The 21,129-nt window shown below is 34.1% G+C and overlaps 2 protein-coding genes across 2 annotated transcripts; both read left to right on the forward strand.

Annotated features, from left to right (window-relative positions):
• The first annotated feature begins 263 nt into the window (after nucleotides 1-263).
• LOC133199445 (tRNA-dihydrouridine(16/17) synthase [NAD(P)(+)]-like) lies at nucleotides 264-5,974 on the forward strand. Its single transcript, XM_061335247.1, has 12 exons — nucleotides 264-314; nucleotides 683-916; nucleotides 1,006-1,165; nucleotides 1,360-1,472; nucleotides 1,912-1,994; nucleotides 3,081-3,184; nucleotides 3,312-3,456; nucleotides 3,546-3,642; nucleotides 3,786-3,877; nucleotides 4,150-4,339; nucleotides 5,230-5,305; nucleotides 5,631-5,974. Exons 1-12 carry the CDS (start codon nucleotides 273-275, stop codon nucleotides 5,942-5,944), a joined length of 1,650 nt encoding a protein of 549 aa, XP_061191231.1. The 5' UTR covers nucleotides 264-272; the 3' UTR covers nucleotides 5,945-5,974.
• Nucleotides 5,975-7,369: 1,395 nt separating this feature from the next.
• On the forward strand, nucleotides 7,370-20,590 carry LOC133199648 (uncharacterized). Its single transcript, XM_061335507.1, has 10 exons — nucleotides 7,370-7,506; nucleotides 8,988-9,082; nucleotides 12,256-12,365; nucleotides 12,535-12,657; nucleotides 13,301-13,637; nucleotides 14,600-14,932; nucleotides 16,145-16,321; nucleotides 19,052-19,127; nucleotides 19,501-19,550; nucleotides 20,095-20,590. The coding sequence occupies exons 1-10, from the start codon at nucleotides 7,419-7,421 to the stop codon at nucleotides 20,200-20,202; spliced, it is 1,497 nt and encodes a 498-aa protein (XP_061191491.1). The 5' UTR covers nucleotides 7,370-7,418; the 3' UTR covers nucleotides 20,203-20,590.
• Nucleotides 20,591-21,129: the final 539 nt, after the last annotated feature.

Here is a 21,129-nt window from a genome sequence, read left to right on the forward strand (position 1 = left end):
CAGTTTTGTCATGTGACGATCCTAAATTTTAAAATATTAATCAAAAGAACAGAAAATATCCGGAAAATGTGCAAAAAAACTCACTGACAATTCCAAGATTACTGTGGTTCAAAAAATATTAATAAATTGCTTTCTACTATTTTTCTTTTAACTTCTATAAAGCAGTTTTTTCACATTGTAAATAAATATTTTAAAAATATTTTTGGTTTTTGAGACGATCCTTCAACATTAAATTTCAGTATTAGCTCCCGTGTCAGCTCTTCAGTGTCAACATGTGGAAGATGGAAGAACGTCAACAAGAAGAGGTGATTCAGGTATTTCAATTAATTTCCACTACAGGGACATTTTATACGTATAATGTAGTTTACCTGGTATTTAGCTACTTTTAGATTGTTCTATTTCCCTTTTTAATGGTTCCATATGACTTGTTTCTTATTTCCATACAAATGCCATGTTTATATTAGAAGAGTGATGTAACTTGAGGGCAACACATGTCAGTACTGTAAGATAAATACACTGGGTATCCATTAGAAACTTCTGCAGCAATGAAAATTATCTATGGATTTTAATTTGTAAAATTTTGTTCTTGTTAGGAAAAAAGATCTCAAATTGGAATATTTTGCACAGTTTTTGTTCTTTAAAAAGATAAATTAGTAATTTTAAATGAATAAATAATTCACAGGTAGAGAGGAAGCTTTCAGGATTCGATTTTTGGAAAAAGTCTCTAAATTCAGCCAAGTATGTGGTGGCACCAATGGTGGATGCAAGTGAGCTGGCCTGGCGAATGTTGAGCCGTAAATATGGAGCAGAGCTATGTTACACCCCCATGTTTCACTCATCAGTTTTTGTTCGGGATCCTAATTACCGGAAAGAAGCAATGCAGACATGTCCAGAGGATAGGCCACTGATTGTACAGGTAAGAAAAGGTGGTATTAGAGGAATGATGGGCAGTCTCTTCCTACTTCAGAATGAAGCACACCAGACTGATACTTTATTATACTGTAGTTCTGTGCCAATGACCCTGACACATTCCTGAGGGCAGCCCAGTATGTGGAGGATATTTGTGATGCAGTTGATTTAAACCTTGGTTGTCCTCAGACTATTGCCAAACGAGGTCACTATGGAGCATTCTTAGAGGATGAGTGGGACCTACTGAAAAAAATGGGTACATTTATTATTTATTCATTATTTCATATCAGTGATTAAGTTATGATAGCTTTTGTCTTTTTATAGAGATTTTGTGTTTAATGATGACTTTTAATATAGCTCAATAGGAAAGTTCAATAAATCATCACTAAGTAACTAAACATGTAGATATAACTTTAGGAGAAACAGTTGATTAGATATGTCATATTGTAGTTGCACTCTGTCATCAAAAGTTGAAGGTTCCAATTACATGTAAGATTCGAGTATTTGAGTCAAAAGAGAAGACAGTACTCTACGCACAGATGTTGGAAAAGGCTGGCTGTCAGGTAGGAAGAGCTGTCTACAAAAAATTGAGAGCATATTGAGTTGGTCTGTCTGTCTTTGCATCTGTTTACAAAATTATCCTTGATTATATTTTATGAGCCAATTGTTAAGTCAAGATAAAAAGGTTGTCCAGAGGGGGCTACAGATGTAAGGTGTAAAATTCTTGTTGGTCACAACTTTCTGTGTATTATGATCCTTAAGCAGTCGTTTGATTATTGCCAGATAAATATGAATATCCCTTTTCTCACCTACAAAATGCTGAAAACGTGAAAGAGCTGTGACTAGCATTCAACTGTATGAATTATAATGTTTATAAAAATTAAATCAGCTACTTACCTCAGTAGCCTCATGATGTAGATGTGGTACTTTACAGACCAAATTGTACTAAGCTATCTAGCAAGCAAATAAAGATTTATGATTTGCTACAATTGACTGTTGTAGCTGTTGACTGTACATGGTCGGACAAAGGAACAGAAGGGAAGATTTACAGGCCTGGCAGACTGGGATATCATCAAACTCATCAGGTCAGATACCTTAGTCATTGTGGTTAAACCAAATATTCTTTTACTTCATGCAAAAGTTTGAGGAGGGAGGAAGAGGCTTCAGTAAATGGACAAAAATGATAAAATGCATCATTTTATAAAATAAAGATTAATTTTAAAATTAAAAAAAAATACTGTTGAATTCTACATATGTATATACATGTACTGTATGAAGAATTTTACACTTTGGACCCCATTGGAATTTGAGTAAAAGTTTGTCACCTCACCTGAGCCAAAGGCTCAAGTGACCTTTTGTGATCAAAATTTGTCATCGTGGTCATATACTTTTCACAATTTCATCTTCTTCTCCAGAACCGCTGTGTCACTTTCAACCAAACATGGCATAGAGTAGCCTTGGGTGAGGGAGGTTTAATTTTTTTTTAAATAAAGGGACATGACCTCATGAAATGTGAGATAATCAAGAAAAATAGGTTGGGTGTCATAAAAATTGTTCTTCTCAAGAACCACTCTGCCAGAAATGATGAAACTAATGTGAAAGCTTCCTGACATGCTGATCAAGTTGATTCAAGTTTATTCAAATCATAGTCCCCTGGGGTTGGATGTGACCTCAAAGTATTAAAATTTTCATGGGCTACTATTCAAGGATAGCAGGATCATGATTAGTAGCATTCTCAAGTAGTGCAGATTCTACATTGTTCTAAGCATGACCTGTTGGAGATAGGGTAGAGTCACAAACAATAGAATGTTTTACATAGGAATAAATAGAAAAAAATCTTAGTACTAAAGATGTAGGATGGGACCACAATAGAGAATTTTAAAAAAAAATCTTTTTTTAAAAATCTTGTAAAGAACAACATGATCATGATTAGTCATATTTATATGTAAGCATCTTCAGATAGTGTACATTCAGTGTTTATTTATGGCTCCTAGGGCTAGGGTGCATGTAATATTTTGAAGATAATGTGACTGCATGTTGAGCTTTGTGGTCCATGGATCTCTTAATCTCAGGCTTGTAGTTCATCCAAGATGGAAGTATTTTTTAAGTATCATGTTTTAAGTTATTGTAGAGAGAATATGTTTGAAATTTTTAAAAAATATTTTTTGTAGGGAGAGTGTCTCAATTCCTGTATTTGCTAATGGTAACATACAGTATCTAGCTGACGTGGAGCGGTGTATAGATCAAACAGGAGTTCAGGGGGTCATGTCAGCAGGTCAGGGATCATTCAGGGTTCATACTTCCCTGTACAAATCAGCATTGTTAATAATGATTGTGGCTATAGAACAGATACATTCTCAGTTCTCTAAAATCTCTAGCTCTATTTTTATTTTTTTTTATAGAGGGAAACCTACACAATCCTGCATTGTTCACTGGCGACAGCCCCCCAGTTTGGAAAATGGCTGAGGACTACCTTGAGATGGCTGAGAAGTACCCCTGTCCTCTATCGTATGCCAGGGGACACATCTTCAAGGTGTTTCACCACAGGTAGGTTTATAAACCACATCTCACATGCATGTTTAACCACCATAATAAGATCCTTTACAGTTATACACTGATCATAATTTCTGTTTCAGCCTTAACGTACATGCAGATATTCGTGAGCTTATTGCAGTTGGAAGGTCTTTAGAGTGCTTCAGACTGGCTACCCTGAAACTGAAGGAGAGATGCCTGGTTAGGTTCACTTCAAAATGAAGATCAAGACAATCAAAATAGATAGACAAATCAGAAACAGCATTCCATTTTTGTTATGGTATATATATTTGTTTTAAAATGTCCTTTTTGAAATCATGTTAAAATAATATTCTGTTTTGTAGGCAGATGCAGAAAAATACAAAGAGAACCCTGAACTGTTTTCATCAGAGTTACCTTTCCCTTACTGGATTTGTCAGCCCTATGTCAGACCAGAGTAGGTTTTTTATTCAGAACATTTTTATGACTGTATGTCTTTGAATAGGCTAGAACTACCTTTTTAAAGTTAGGAGCGTTAATTGAAGTATGTCAAAACATTATTATTAGAAGCAGATGTGAATTACATGTATATATAAACATGGTCATGTAGATGTAGTTCTGGGAAAATAAATTCAAGAGTTGGATATGATTTAATCCTTGTCATACAGTGTACATGTTGTATGTAAAAGTGATGAAACACAATTTGCAATTTTTATTGCTGTGATATAGTCCAAACGATGTGGATAAGAACAAAGATAAGAAGACCATAAAGCGCCCTCTGGAGGAGAAACTCCAGTCTCCGGAATTTGCTGGATTGTCCAAAAACAAGATCAAAAGACTCCTTAGGAATCCCCTTAAAAAGCTGACGAGAGGTTCCGAGGAAAATTATGAGAAGTGTGTGGCCTGCTGTAATATCAGGGTATGTATGTGTTAGAAGTTTACAAAGCTGTCATAACATCAAAGTACATGACTGTATCAAAAGTATACAGTATTTGAAAATCTTATATAGATAACATATGCAGTAAAATAATGATTTTGTAATCAAATATATTAAGTTCAAATATTTATTTCTACTTAAATGTTGAATCCAAGATACTAAGCATGTGATGGTAGCATGTATTAAATATTGTACCTGTCTGAAAATGACACACCTTGACATTGATACACACAAAAATATATTTCAATGAGTACTCGACTATCGTTCAACTAAAGCATCCAACTATTTGACTAAACTGTCAGTGTAAAATTGACATCCCTAATTAAAACTTACCTGTCAGTGGGGGTATTTGTCATAATGGCATAGTAAATTTTTTGATGGGTGGTACCCATGAAAAAAAAATCCACAAAATATAATGATTCCTCAATGCATACATATACATGTACATTCTAGTTAATCATTTGTATCACAAAAATTATTTTAGAATTAAAACCTTGAAATCTCTGTCTCAATAGTTACTGGTAGATTAGGATTCAAATGTATTACAGATGTTCTCTGTACAATGATTACCGGTGGTGAGTGTCTTTACCTGTAAATGCTAGATAACCTTACTCAATGTTGATAGACTGACATAAGAATAAATGACTACAGGCACTTAGCATAGTTTTTCAAAGTTGGTGGAGGGAGGCTGCTAGAGAAAAAAATGACAAGCAAAAGAACAAAAATGTTTCACTAAAGTGGATAAAAAGGCACCCCAAAAATTATAAGTGGTCACTGAAAGTGAGGGTAGGGACCTCCCCCCCCCCCCTTTTCTAGTTGATTGATCTAGAGTACCCCATTACAGTGATATACTTTCGATGTTTACTTTTCAGGGTAGAAAGTGTTCTTATATGATGTGCAAGAATTGTTGTAAAGAGAAGACATTCCGGGAGATTCTGGACTGTAAAGGTTGGTATCCACATCTTAGGACAGAGAAATATACACTTGTGTTAAGATCTCTGACATCAGTTACTGCCAACATGTACTTCTCTCACATGGTCATAATTCTGTGGAATCACAATTTCTGTTCAATCTGTGGGTAGAAAATTACGCGAATTTCTTTGATTGTCTTTGTATGTCCTTATTGCATTTTAAGTAAATTGAGACAAATTACAGTGGAAAATTGTGACTACGTACGAAGCGTAAATTAATCCCACATGGAAAGAAGTACATCAACAGTACCATCAAAAGAAAGAGAAACTTATCTGCTATCCATTTGTTTTTAACAAATTAGGTCACAGGATTATGCTTCACACGAAAAATTCAAGCAAAGTTGCATTTGATCAGAAGAAAAGAGAAATGGAGAATATGAATGAAGATACAGGGGAGGTAAATCTAGACAGCAGGTGCCCTGACAAGGAACAGGGATGTACTCAGGGGATAAACAGGGAAAATGAGGAGGACAGACTAGCTGATGTGGACACTCAGGCTGAAAACCCAATGGAATTAGACACTAGTGAAGCACAAAGTGAATCAACAAACATCCTTCCAGTGTCTAATTCTAATACAGTGATAGCAGACACAAGTTTTAAGGAGGGAATGAGATGATATTTTAAATGTGCATTTAGATATATTAAAAGATCATTCTGTTAATTGTATTTTCATGTACTTGTGTATTTTTGATAAAAATTCTACTTTAAAAGAAATGATTTCATTTTTTTCCTTCTTGGTGTGCTGAGTGATTCTAGATTGTACAAATCCTGAGACCTCAAAGCAGGATGGGGTTAAAATAGGGGTCATCTTACAAACATTCCACAAAAGCAGAAATTATGTACATTAAAAAGCACAATGAAGAAAGGCATTAATGGTACAACCATCATTTTGTGACAATTTGTGTTTGTTCAAATCATGGACTGAAAGATAAGATAGCAGGATTGGCTAATTTTAGTACGAAGCAAGGGAGAAAATCATTGATAGAAAAATACACAATATCATTAATGTCTAATATCCCAAAAGGAAAGACAAAGTTCAAATGGAAGGGAAAAATTGCAAAAATAGAAAAATCCTGAAAAATATACGGAAAAGGAAAAATCTGTATCTTTATATAAAGTTTTTTTTTTATATTAAAAAAATCTTCAAAAATGAAGGTCAGGGTCAAAGTCATGAGGAAGGTCAAGGTCAGAAAATCATGATACAGTTGAATTGCTCTTGCCAATATCTATCTTTGAATAAAGCTCAATGAATCTAAGGACAGACGATACGTTCCTATCCTATAATGTATAACTTTTTCTAAAAATTTATCATTGAAGTATTGCTACTGTAACGTATGTGTTTACTCACAAAAAATTAAGGTACCTTACCAGGCATTTGTGCAAGATACCAGATGATGGTGTTTCCTATATAATACTTTTGGAAATAACTTAAATTGTTTATATGAAAAAAATTATCCGTTTGATTTTTTAAAGGCAATTCAGAAACCAGTTTAGAAATCATAAGGTAATTATAATGTTAGATATTTTTTATATATTACAAGGATATACAAAACAGATATCTGAGGAACATATCGACTGGCCTTAAAAATATCTTGAAAGTGAGGTCAAGGTCACAGGGAAAGGCAGGGTCAGAAAATTTTCACAAAAGTTTTCATAGATATACATGTATGAGTGTGAGTTTTTATAAAGATATCTTGAATAGTGTCTTTCAAACTAAGGCAATTACAAAATAAGGAATTGAAAAGGGAAGGTCAAGGTCAGAGAACTTCAATTTCAATTTAATTAAATAGTTATCAACATGTATCATTGTTTGAATATGTATGAGATTTGTCTTTTAATTGCAAAAAATGAGGAATTGTGAGGTCAAGTTCATAGAGAAGATCAAGATCAGAAAAATTTAAAACAGTTGAAAAGTTCTCAGCAATATGCATGATATGACACATAAAAACCCGAAACTCTCACGAACTCGACAAATTTTAATCGGGTTCGGAATTCAAACTATTCACAACCTAGCAATGTTTGGATCTGTCATGACTTTACTTTTTTGACACAAAATATTACCTGTTGTTGCAATTGGACATCCCTTCATCATGTCTGACCCCGATTCTTGGCCAGTGAAAGTTTACATTTACGATATCAGTAAAGGAATGGCCAGGTCGCTTTCGCAGGCTTTTCTAGGTAATGTGGTCAGGGACCATACACAGGTCCCTGTTGAAATGTACCAAATCTTGGTGATAAACGCCTGTAAGAATCACTGTTACATTCAACTTTGAAAGTTTTGATTGGCTTTAAGGGGATGAAGGACACATGGTCACATGACTCTGTTTAACTACGTCATAGTCTCCATTTATATAAGTGCAAAACATGTAAAGCATCAGTTCTTGTATAATTTTTTGATAATTTTTTTCTTTAATTACCATCTAATATTAAAAAAAATGAAAAGTTTAATATTCTTCCAAACGTTAATAAATTATGAAAAAGATTGATCCACTCCTCTGTTTCCCTAAACTGCATGTCCAATTCGTCGGTGACGTCATACACGATCTGTTAGTACAGCAAGATCATACTCGGTGGATACAGGGGCGGTATTATTATATAAAAACAGGTCATAATCAGTATATGATGAAATATTTCGAGAAATGGGGAGCACAAAAATTATTTTTGCATGGCTGATGACAGAAATCTTATGTAGGTATATCTTATTTTGCTTATTTAGCTTACGTGTGACGTCATATATGGTTTTTCCCGTACTCGAGAAATGTAAACATGACACGTTTTTATCATGCTTATGTCCTCTTTAACGATGCCCTGTGCAATATTGAGGTCAGCTTCACCATTCAAAATTTTTACAGTTAATCAATAATTAGAAGGACTTGCATTTCAACGTAAATTTAAAAATATTGAATGATAGAATTTTTTCTGAATTATGTTTTTTGTTGTTTAAGTTGTCTTAAAAAGTTCGTAATTTTCCCTATCCAGATGCAGTGTGATAGAAGAAACTTGCTTTTTTGAATTTTAAACCCTATTCAAACTCTAAAATATTTTAAAAGATACATGTTCACTTACATATTTTTTATATATGCTTTAAAAATCCCATTATGGACAGAGTAAAAAGCCCGGAAACGTGGAGAATAAAAACTCCACTTAGATACTGTAGGGCATAGTATTTGTCAATCAATATCTCTAAAATAAGGTAAGAAACCTAATGATATAACTGCTTTAAGATATGTGGGACATACTTAATTAGAAATATACAAAATATAAAAAAAATTGAATGACAAGTATTTTTTCAGCTAAAGGTCCTTCTTCCCCTTAAGTAGACTCTTTCATTCACTCTGTACCATCGGCTCATACATTCACCTCTGTTACTGGCTCGCGTGTATCATAGTGTTAAGCACAAGAAATAGTACATTTGTTTTAATTCATTATGATTAAATTCCTGCACTAATGTTTGTCTTTCAAGGTATATAATTACTGAGTAGATCTATAACTATTAGTTTAATTTGAAATAATCCTTGGAATATCATGTTTCTCACCTTGTGTCAAAAATCTTGACCCGAGCCCATTGCAGAGGTGTCTGAGAGAGGAACGAACGACAACTCTGCATAGGAGATTGTCTTTCATTAATTTGCTCTGATTAGATCAATGGTTACTTGCAGGGAGGCACATAGAAGGAGTGTGGCACACGGGGATAGTGGTTTTTGGAGAAGAGTTTTTTTTCGGTGGCACAGGAGGAATCGAGGCTTGTTCCCCGGTATGTTTGATATGTATCCCTATCAAGAAAAGGACAAGTAATCAACCTCTTATTTCTTCAAGTACTGTGGAACACCATAGTCATTTTAAGTGTTCGAATTTAATGTAGATGACGGTAAAAAGGAAAAAAAAGAAGCATTTTGAGTAGTTTCATACGAAGTAGAATGGCAGGTAGAGAAAACTTATATTCTCTGACGTCAGAATAAATTGATATACTAAATGAGATATCAACATGATTTACACACTGACTAATCCAAGATTCCTCTGACTCTAACCCCTGTTTATATATAGTGACATGTGCAGTATAAAAGCAAGGGTAAGAGTCGGAGGAATCTCAGATTACACACTGACCAATCGGTTAAATGAGTGGAATTGCATTATGGGTTACTACAAGAACACTGCTGAAATTTTATGCCAATTTTTCTACTTGTTCTGGGAAGCACATTATAATTTTTTCATTCATTTCGCAAATTAAATACAATATGTACATTATTAACAACTTTTTCCATGCTCACATTTACAAATTGATTTATAAACATAGGATTCTAGTTTTCTCCATTTTATTGTCTAAGGTGACTTGTAGAGAATTGTCTCTATGTCCATTTTGTAGTATCATTGAGTACAAATTTCATTTGGATCCCTGGACCAAGATTATAGTCTTTAAGATGTCCCCATGTATTACCATGTGTTGGCCATTTTAAATTTTAAATGCTAGTATTGTGATGAGATTTCAGTTTATTATTTAACTCAGAAAAACAACTTTGTTTCTCAATGTGAGCATGAAACATCTTTATTAGTACCTCATCTTTGTATTTTTTTATAAAAGCAATGAAAAGTAGTTTCAATTGTTTTTCCTGCATTTCATGAAAATTACCTCGTAAATTGACCCAAACCATGTGTTTGTAGTAAAATGTAAACATGTAGTATCCCCATCATTCTTTGCTATTCATTTTTTGGATTGGACAACTGTTCACAGTGAGCTCCGCTCTGTGCCATAATAACAACTGCCATATAAGGTAGATTCCTAGACCTGTGTAATTGAATTCATTCAGAAAATAGTTGACTATATATAAGAGGCATAAAGAACAGAGATTGACCACTGTTTGAAATCTTGAGATATCTCATGGACCCTATTGTTTTCTTTTTTAGCTCAAGTGAGCTTTTCTGATCACATTTTGTCTGTAGTCCGTCTGTCTGTCCGTCCGTCTGTCTGTAATCTTTTGACATTTTCGACTTCTTCTCCAGAACCACTGGGCCAATTTCAACCAAACTTGCCACAAAGCATCCTTGGGTGAAGGGGATTCAAGTTTGTTCAAATGAAGGGCCACACCCTCATTCAAGGGGAGATAATTCAGAAATAGTGAAAATTTGGTGGCATATTTTAAAAATCTTCTTCTCAAGAACTACTGGTCAGAAAAAGTTGAAACTTATAGGAAACCTTCATTACGTAGTGTAGATTCAAGTTTGTTCAAATCATGACCCCTGGAGGTAGGGTGGGGCCACAATGGGGGATCAAAGTTTTACATAGGAATATATAGGAAAAAAACTTTAAAAATCTTCTTCTCAAGAACAGCAAAGCCATGATTAGTCATATTGATATGGAAGCATCCTCAGGTAGTGTAGATTTAAGTTTGTTCAAATCATGACCCCTGGGGGTAGGGTGGGGTCACAATGGGGGATCAAAGTTTTACATAGAAATATATAGGAAAAAATCTTTTAACATCTTCTTCTCAAGAACAGCAAAGCCTTGTTTAGTCATATTGATATGTAAGCTTCCTCAGGTAGTGAAGATTCAAGTTTGTTCAAATCATGACCCCTGGAGGTAGGGTGGGGCCACAATGGGGGATCAAAGTTTTACATAGAAATATATAGGGAAAAAATCTTTAAAAATCTTCTTCTCAAGAACAGCAAAGCCTTGTTTAGTCATATTGAAATGTAAGCTTCCTCAGGTAGTGAAGATTCAAGTTTGTTCAAATCATGACCCCTGGGGGTAGGGTGGGGCCACAATAGACGCTCAAAGTTTTACATAGAAATATATATAGGGAAAAAAAAAATCTTCTTCTCAAGAACAGCAAAGCCATGTTTAGTCATATTGAAATGGAAGCATTTTCAGGTATTGTAGATTCAAATGATGACCATCGGGGGTAGGGAGGGGCCACAATGAGGGATCAAAGTTTTACATAGAAATATATAGGAAAAAATCTTCTTCTCAAGAACAGCAAAGCCATGTTTAGTCATATTGATACGAAAGCATCCTCAGGTAGTGTAGATTCAAGTTTGTTCAAATAATGACCCTCGGGGGGAGGGAGGGGCCACAATGGGGTATCAAATTTTTACAAAGGAATATATAGGAAAAAATCTTTAAAAATCTTCTGCTCAAGAACAGCAAAGCCATTTGTTTTATTGATATGGAAGCATCCTCAGGTAGTTTAAAATTCATTCCCCCCCCCCCCTCCCCCTCCCGATGTAAACTTTTCAATACTTACTGATCTGTGCTTTTTCCTAGCCAATGTGCTCAGGTGAGCGATGTGGCCCATGGGCCTCTTGTTAAAAGCTTGCTCTGTGTAATATCTGATTCAAATAAATTTTTTAAATTGTCAAGTAAAAGAAGTAAAAAAAAAAATCATAAGTTTCTTTATTTAATACAATGATAAGAAAGGAAGAATTTGAAAAAGCAACGTGTGACCTGTCTGCCTTTGAGATTTTCCAACTTTCAATCAGTTTAATCTTGAAATTTTCCTACTTTGCTTTTGTTAATCAGGGTATAATTTGAAAACTTTAAAATTCATCCACCCATTTATTATAGAATTTACAATAATTTAACTTCAGATCAAAATATAAAAGCAGTACTGTATTAATAGGGTAATTTTAAGAATAATGCCAGGTTTGACATATATTTTAGCAAAGAAACTTCTTCATGACAGAGTTGCAATTATCTCTTATTTATATGTCTGATGATATTCACAGCTGTATTGAAATCAATTTGTTTATATAGAATTATATTTTGATATAAATTTAAGACTTGCACTTACTGTTATCATTGATCAGATCTGCACAAGGTATCAATTGTGTAAATGTTCATGATGATGTCAAGCATATTTATAAAGTCATAATTTATGAAGTATTGTGCATTGTTCTATAAAAATATGGAAAGGAGTTATTATATTTGAACAGGGAGGTACTATATTAGGCCAGCCGGACACTGTTTTGGAGTTAGGTCGCACACAGATACCACGTGATGTCTTCCTTAGTTACCTTGGTGATCTGGCACAATCCTCCTATAGGTCAGTTACCTTACTGTCAACAGGGTTCATTTTCCTTAGACAAATCTCTCTTTTTTCCTTGTCTTAAAAGCAGCTAGAAACATAATTATTATATTGGTATAAGTCTTTACGTATTTAAGTAAGAACTTAATATCAGATTTCCTCGATCAGCTTGATATTGTGTTTACAGACCAAGCTGCTATCATCTACTGGACCATAACTGTAACACCTTTAGTTCTGAGGTGGCCCAATTCTTGACTGGCAATGATATCCCATCATACATCACTGGATTGCCAGCGGAGGTTCTCAGCACGTAAGTTAACATTGATCTGAAGGGAATATGAGTTCTGTCTATTTATGCATGAATGAAAAACAGTTTATAAAAAGATCTGTATACTTCTGTACACAAGAACTTCAAGAGAAATGTTGCTGAAGTCAGGTATAATAACAACCATTAATGTTAAATGATCAGGAATTTTGATGCTTTCTGTTTGGTCCAGACTCCTTTTACTGAGATGTACCTCAGAATGAGTTCACCTCAGTATCAAAGAATCTTAGGTCCTTTATAAGTAAATGTGTTAGTATTTATTGTTTTATAATATTATATTCCACATTTTTAAACAGCTGTTAACTGTTGAAATATAATTATGATATGTTGCTACAAAACATATCATATTATGAGTGTTTATATTTGATGGAGACGATAACTCTATTGTAGAAAATGATGTTAAATTCCTGATTACTTAATAAAACTAAAGTTATTGACTTTCGAATTTGGTCTACTCATGACTATACAGAACTGGTCAGTATTGGTTAACCTCGGCCTTGGTCAACCAATACCTGACCACCTTAATATAGTCACAAGTATATCTCACCAAAAGTCAATAATTGTACATTGTAAATCTTGTAATTTTAATATTTTATGTATTATATTTTTTATAACAATTTTGTTATAGACCTCTAGGTCAGATGTTGAAGCCTTGGGTAGATGCTATGTCTGTGAACCCTAGTGGTGGACATGCCCTCTTTCCTGCTGGGAACCCTGCCATGTCTCAAAATGTCCCACCAAGTAATACATTCCTGACTGAGCCCAATAATAAACAAGGGTCAAGTCCAGTTTCTAAGACTGCAAGTTCATCAGGACAACAGCCAAGTTCAGAGGTTCTCTCTGAGGGTCCTAGGGGGGCCACCAGCCAGACACCCCCAACATCACAAGGGTCAGGGTCTCCTGTAGATTTTAATGTGGAGAGCGATACAGAAACTAGAGAAATGGAACCTATCATATACAGAGAGGTAAATCACTTAACTAATTATTAGTCCCGTACCGGTGAAACCGGAAGGGACTGTAGGTTTCCTCTGCATCTGTCCATCTGTCTAGCTGTCCTTCTGTCTGTCTGTCAGTCTGTCCCACATGGTTTTCTGCACTTTTTTCCTAAACGCTTGCAGATATTGAGCTGATTTGTGGTATGTGAGTGTATCTTGATGAGTTACAGAATAAGTGTGCATTTTGTTCCACTTCATTGATTTTTGACGGAATTACAACCTTTTCAATTTTTAAGGGTTTTCCGCAATTTTTTTCTAAACGCTTACAGATATTGCCCTGAATTTTGATATGTGACTTTAACTTGATTAGTTACAGATAAAGTTTCCATTTTGTTCCGCTTTATTGATTTTTGACAGAATTATGGCATTTTCAATTTTTAACGGGAACCAGATTACACTTGTTGGTAGGGGACTAGTATTGCTAATGCAATGCTCTCAGAATGCTTGTTTTCTTTGCATATCATTCAGGGGTTGAAATTTTCCTGGAAAACTTGCTAGCCCTGGGGCTACTGATCAGTAAAAAAAATTACTAGCCCAAATGTCAAACTAACTAGCCCAACAATTTTTTATGCAAAATGAAAAACAGCACAAGTAAAAGTTTCTAACGCTTTGTTGAGAGAAACAAATTAAACTAGTTTTCAGTCAAAAGAAACCAGTCTTCATACATAGAAAACAAAAATAAACTGACAAGAATTTTTTTCTGGTCTGCTTGTCCGACGGACTGTTTTTACATTTAAATAAGCTAGCCCGAGTCTTAAAACAATTACCCCCGGATATCGGGCTACTGTATATTTCAACCCCTGATATCTTATGAAAAAATTATCTCTTTTAAAAACAGTAAGATCTCTAGAACTTTTAAGCTTGGCTTTACTCATCTTTTCAAATGTGACTTGCATGCAGTGTTTATTTATAAGAAAAAATTAAAATTTTAGGAAAGACCTTCAAAGAAACCCCTTCTAGATGATGTGCATGACAAACTCTCTCCAAAGGAAGTTAGCCTTGTATCAGATTTGTATGACTATCTAGGAACAAAATCACCTACCTGGTCTCTGTGTAAAGAGCATGTCCAGACCATCCACAAAGTGATCGGGGATGGACGCATGGGTGATAAATTGAGGGGAGAGATATGTGTGCTTCTACAGGATCTGGTCTTGATTGAGGACTTTGTAGAACTATTACAAAATGAACCCACGAAGTTAATGAACAGTGTGTTATTACATTATAAAGAGCTTACTGACAGTGTACAGATGTCTCTACTTAAGGTGGTAAGTGTACAGATAACTCTGCTTATGTGGTAAGTGTATAAATGTCTTCACTTAAGGTGATAAGTGTAAAAAAGTCTCTACTTTAGGGTGTTAAATGAACAGATGCCTCTGCTTAAGGTGGTAAGTGTACAGATGTCTCTAATCTAGGTGGTAAGTGTACAGTTGTCTTTACTTAAGGTGGTAAATGTACAGATGTCTCTCTTAAAGGTTCAAAGTGTACAAATGTCTCTACCTAAGGCGGTAAGTGTACAAATGTCTTTATTTAAGGTGGTTAGTGTACAAATGTCTCTATTTAAGGTGGTAAGTGTACAAATGTCTCTAAGATGGTAAGTGTAGAAATGTCTCTACTTAAGGTGATAAGCATACAAATGTCTCTACCCTAGGTGGTAAGTGTACAGATGTCTCTACTTAAGGTGGTTAATGTACAGATGTCTTTACTTAAGGTGGTTAATGTACAGATGTCTCTACTTAAGGTGGTTAATGTACAGATGTCTTTACTTAAGGTGGTTAATGTACAGATGTCTTTACTTAAGGTGGTTAATGTACAGATGTCTTTACTTAGGGTGGTTAATGTACAGATGTCTCTTCTTAAGGTGGTTAATGTACAGATGTCTCTACTTAAGGTGGTTAATGTATAGATGTCTCTACTTAAGGTGGTTAATGTACAGATGTCTTTACTTAGGTGGTAAGTGTACAGATGTCTCTACTTAAGGTGGTTAATGTACAGATGTCTTTACTTAAGGTGGTTAATGTACAGATGTCTCTACTTAAGGTCGTGAGCATACAAATGTCATTCCTTACAATGGTTAAGTGTACAGATGTCACTACTTGTCTTAAGGAAGTAAGTTAGCAGAAAGGTTTTATTATAGCCTCAATAACATTATTTCTCCTCTTTATGAATGTCATGAAATCAAAAAATACTATTTGCTGTTATCTCTTAAAGGGGTTTGATAAGAACAAGATTAAGATCATTTATTTAGTATGGTGTTGTACTGTTGAAATTTCAATTATTGATAATGCTAGAATATCTTTTCAAATATCACTTCCCCACTGATTTCTTTGCATAAAGTAAATTTAGACAATTAGATATTTTCAATTGTAGTTACTTATAAAATGTAAATTTCTAATCTCACATGTAATATGAAGAACCCAATGCACTCCGAGGCTATATATTAAGTAACATATATTGAGATTTATTCCTTATTTGACTAGTTAACAAATTGCTGCAGTCATCAGATGGGGCACAGCTTTCTGACAGACAGCGAGGGGGGAGAACAGAGTAACATTAAACTTCTCTGTCCCGAGGTGTGTGTCTGGGCTCTACTTCATGACAACCAGGATATCTACAGCAAAGCATCAGCTCTTGTCTACAACCTCAGCAGATATCAGGTAATATCCCCTAATACAACTTCAGCAGATATCAAGAAACATCCCCAATTACAACCTCAGTAGATATCAGATTCCGGGGATTTTATACAACCCCTTTGGATACTAGGTAATCCACTCCTGTACAACCTCAATAGATATTAGAGCTGCACAATAATATCAATATTCAGGTATAATGTGATTTATCAACAAAAAATATTGTTGATACTTTTTTCCAGTACTTATGTACTGACAAAATGTTTGGGCTTTAGATTTCTAAAGTAAAATATGAGATTTAATATGTCAGAAACTTTTCAATTGTGCCAAACAGTAAAGGTTTCGGTTGTTTGGTTGTATTCTGTTGCAAAACTGTAGGGAAATCAACAAGAACTTTTTTGTTTCAACATATTTATAATAGTTTTATGCACTCTCCTTATAAATGGAGGTTGATAAAATAAGAAAGAACATTTTAACTGTTATCAAAAATATTGCAATACATATTGCAATACAGTTAAAAATATCGCAATACGAAATTCCCAGCTGATACCCAGCCCTGATATAAGACAATTCTCATCTGTCACCTCATATTTGAATATCAGTCTTCTCCTGTACAACCTTTATAGATATCAGTCTTCTCCTATCCAACCTTCCGACCTTTATAAATATCAGTTCTCTCCTTTTCAACCTTTATAGATATCAGTCTTCTCCTATACAACCTTTATAGATATCAGTCTTCTCCTATTCAACTTTTATAGATATCAGTCTTCTCCTATACAACCTTTATAGATATCAGGATATTTTTATCTATACAATCTCTATTGATATGCAATCCACTCCTGTACAACCTCTACAGATATAAGAGAATTCTCAACTGTCACCTCATATTTAGAAATCAGTCTTCTCCTTTACAACCTTTATAGATATCAGGATATTATCTATACCATCTCTGTAGATATCAGGCAATCCTCTCCTATACAACCTTTCCATCATGATATTATGTTCTCCATAAAATTCCCAGAAAATTATGTAATTTTCTTAATAATGAACATGTGCCGAACTTGTACAATAATATATTAATATAGACCATGCTTTGGTAAATGTATAAGAAGTAGGGATGTCAAATCGATCAGTGTTTGATAATCAGTTACTCAGACGTTTTTCCGATCGAGTACCCGGGTACTTGGTAAAAATGTAAATTTACACAAATGTGTTAATTTTCTTGAGCCCCGTTAAGCTCTGTTAAACCCTGAAGCTGTTTTTATCACGTTTATAAATGTACATGTATATAAACATCGAGTTCAATGGAAATGATTTTTTGGTACTAAATTTATTTATCAAATAAACACAAAAGACACAATTAATACATAAAAAATTACAAATGGTTTACAGTTCTTGTTTAGGATCTATTTCATCAAAAGGAGGACAATCTGTTACACAGGTTTGTGATGATTAGACTAGCGAAAGAGAAGGAACGGACGTTGTTGGGATCGCTAGTCTATTATTTCATTTGTTGGTTGTTTCCCCCGTACACACTTAACTTACTATGCAAACTGACTTTCAACATTTTTTTGAAACTTTAGTTATTTCTTAATATTAATCTTCACTTTTGAAGTGGGTTATGCATGTCCGATTTCATTGTCGTATATTAACTAAATAATTTAAAATGATTTGAAGATAATAGACCATACTTGAGTACTTGAGTTCACTGAAAACAATCAGTGAAGCCATCCAAAAATTAAGGGCCACAATAGGTGAGAACAGCTGTGTACAAAATGATTGGTCACTAATTACTGTATATACACACGGTCCAGTCTGATGTAAAACTAGTTTTATGATATAAACATCAAAAATATAGATTTTGAATTTTTATCACATGTTCATGGACACTCACTATTTTTTCTTTATTATGCCACACTACCAAGTGTTTGCAATAATATTTATAATATATAAACCATCTGCTGTTCAGTGTCAGTAGATATCAGGTATTCTTTGTATACACAACATCTTTAGATATAAGGCAGTCCTATCCTATACATAAGGTTATAAGTCATAAATTCAATGAAATGCCTGGTATCAGCTGCAAGATGAACCCTATGATACATGTATGCTTGTAATTTATTATGAGAATATAGTATTTCACCTTTACAGTTACCTGGGGATGCTAGGTGTGTAATATACTGTACTATATATTTCTGGTGATTGTTCACCTGTATTTTACCTTTAGAGTTATCCAAAGATGCAGAGGTGTCTAATGTACTTTATATGTATGGTGACCTCATTGTACACCAATATTTATCCCCCCCCCCCTTTCGAAGAAGGGAGGGCATATTGCTTTGCTGCTGTCGGTCGGTCGGTCTACTGAAATGAAATTTGGTATACAAATTTATCATAAAAATATATAGGTCAAGTTTTGTTTTGGGTATGATCGAGCAATTTTTGACAGAGTTATGCCCCTTGGACTTAGAAAAATTCCAATTATTTTTTTTTTGGGGGGGGGGGGGGGGGGGGGATAAGTGTTTCACAAACACCTCTTGTTTACCTTTGTAGGTAGCTGAGGATGCCAAGGTGTGTAATGTATTCAATATTTATGGTGACTACATTGTAAACTTATATGGTCCAGCTGTGTAATGTTTATATATTATTGACTGTATTGTACACCTGTATTTTACCTTTGTAGTTACCTAAGGATGTCCAGGTGTGCAATGTTTATATATGTTATTGACTACATTGTACACCTGTATTTTATCTTTTTAGTTACCTGAGGATGCTCAGGTGGAGTGTGGGAGTGCTATTTTAGAATGTCTACAGAAAGATCTCCCAGAAACTACTGGTAATTATATCTTCAGGTGTATTGTAATTTGTGAATGTAATGATTTTACAATACAATTATCTGTAGAAAATAATATCACTTATATAAAAGTATTAGGTATGCAAGATCATCCCTCAAGCTATCTGAATATCATTATGTCTTGGTTGTACATTATTTCTGGTAAATTAACATTAGACTTAGAGTTACTAGTAAAATATTTTCATGTATAATGAGATTGTAGTGGCCTTAGCTTTTGATTACTAATGAATATTTTTACCTCTTCCAATTCAAGTAGCACCTGAAACTAAGAGCTACATATATCCAGCATGTTTTTGTATGTTTGGAACCTAAAGGAAGATTGTTAATTGTGACACACGCTGTATTCTCGTTTCAGCATACAACCTGATGATGAGTCTGTTACAGTTGATGAGGAGCAATGAAGAGGTAGGCAGACTAGTAATATTACAGTAGTAAAAAAAATACTAATATTAGTGGCATTATATGAAATATATTTAGCTAAAAACCATAACTGAATCAAATAGTGTTCATGAGGAAATGTTGATATTGGATGAAAACCTACTTGAATTTAGATGAATGATGTAAGTAAATGCTCTGAGGATGAAGTCTTGTCAGCATTGTAACAAAATTAGGAGAACATAATTTATATTACATGTTAGGGGGCCCAATTCTGCAACAAAACAATTTATATTACATGTAAGGGGGCACAATTCTGCAACATAACATAATTTATATTACATGTAAGGGGCACAATTCTGCAACATAACATAATTTATATTACATGTAAGGGGGCACAATTCTGCAACATAACATAATTTATATTACATGTAGGGGACACAAATCTGCAACATACTGTACATGTATTATAGATATATCATGCTACATGATTTTTTTTTGTATACATGTACCAATAACCTTAATTAATAAAATTAAACATTTTTACATTGAAGTTTGTTGTCTTTAATTGTAGATGTGTGATCTGGCAGGAGTAGTTGGAATGAACTGTTCAACTCATCAAAAACTGTCACCAAGGTTACGGAGTCTGTGTGAAGAGGCACAGACAATGACCGCTTTATGATATTTATACTAATAAAAGTCTATATATAGTAACAACATTCTGTGATTCCAAGAACTTGAAAGTTATTTTTATTTGGATCAGTATTGATACAAGATTTAAGGTGATTTCCTACTTAACTTGTTTTTAGTTTATATATTGAGTGATCAAAATATAAAGAGAAAAAATTTGTGAAAACATTCATTTTTCATTGCATCACTTGTATACTAACTTTGTCTGTACTGTGAATGGTATTGTACACCATATTTATACTGGACAAAATGTTTATAAAAGGAGATGTGTGTATACTGATGAGAGAGAGATATTTAATTTTATTTATGGAAGTATTAAAGTGTTTGTTTTTTACATTGCTTACATATATAAAGCAACAATAAATTGGAGTTTTACAATTTTTTTTCCTTACCATTTTAAGGCTTGCATAACTTATGCATAACTTCATTGATTTGACCGATAAAGGAGGACTGAAGTTGTGGGGTATCTTGTAAGTGCACTACTGGATAAACAATTAGTTTTATCTCTGTCTGCCCATGAATTTTCTTCCAGAACTTTTTAGCTCACCTGAGACAAAGGCTCAAGTGAGATTTTCTGATTGAAGAGTGTCTGGCATCTGTCTTTTGTGTGTGGTCTGTCACCTTTTCACATTTTCAACTTCTTTCAAGAACCACTGGGCCAATTTCAACCACCTGCCACTAAGCATCATTGGAGGAAGGGGATTCAGGTTTATTCAAATGAAGGACCAAACCCTTTTTCAAGGTTAGATCATTCAGAAAGAGTGAAAAATTAAAGGCATCTTTAAAAAATCTTCTTCTCAATAATTCTGAACCAGAAAAGATGAAACTTACGTGGAAGCTTCATTACATAGTGTAAATTCAAGTTTGTTCAAATCATGACCCCCGGGGTAGGGTAGGACCCTAATAGGCAATATAATTT

This window comes from Saccostrea echinata, unplaced genomic scaffold (assembly GCF_033153115.1).
Source record: "Saccostrea echinata isolate AGI-Se365-2 ecotype Australia unplaced genomic scaffold, CSIRO_AGI_Sech_v1 ptg000034l, whole genome shotgun sequence".
Taxonomy (NCBI): Eukaryota; Metazoa; Mollusca; class Bivalvia; order Ostreida; family Ostreidae; genus Saccostrea; species Saccostrea echinata.

Bases quoted from the DNA above. Each gene is read 5' to 3' on its own strand.
- LOC133199445 (XM_061335247.1), top strand. From the start codon at position 273: ATGTGGAAGATGGAAGAACGTCAACAAGAAGAGGTGATTCAG. The intron at 1,166-1,359 runs GTACATTTATTA...GTCATATTGTAG, and splicing joins GGACCTACTGAAAAAAATGG to TTGCACTCTGTCATCAAAAG. The intron at 1,473-1,911 runs GTAGGAAGAGCT...TGACTGTTGTAG, and splicing joins TGGAAAAGGCTGGCTGTCAG to CTGTTGACTGTACATGGTCG.
- LOC133199648 (XM_061335507.1), top strand. From the start codon at position 7,419: ATGTCTGACCCCGATTCTTGGCCAGTGAAAGTTTACATTTACGATATC. The intron at 7,507-8,987 runs GTAATGTGGTCA...GGTTACTTGCAG, and splicing joins GCTTTCGCAGGCTTTTCTAG to GGAGGCACATAGAAGGAGTG. The intron at 13,638-14,599 runs GTAAATCACTTA...TTAAAATTTTAG, and splicing joins AACCTATCATATACAGAGAG to GAAAGACCTTCAAAGAAACC.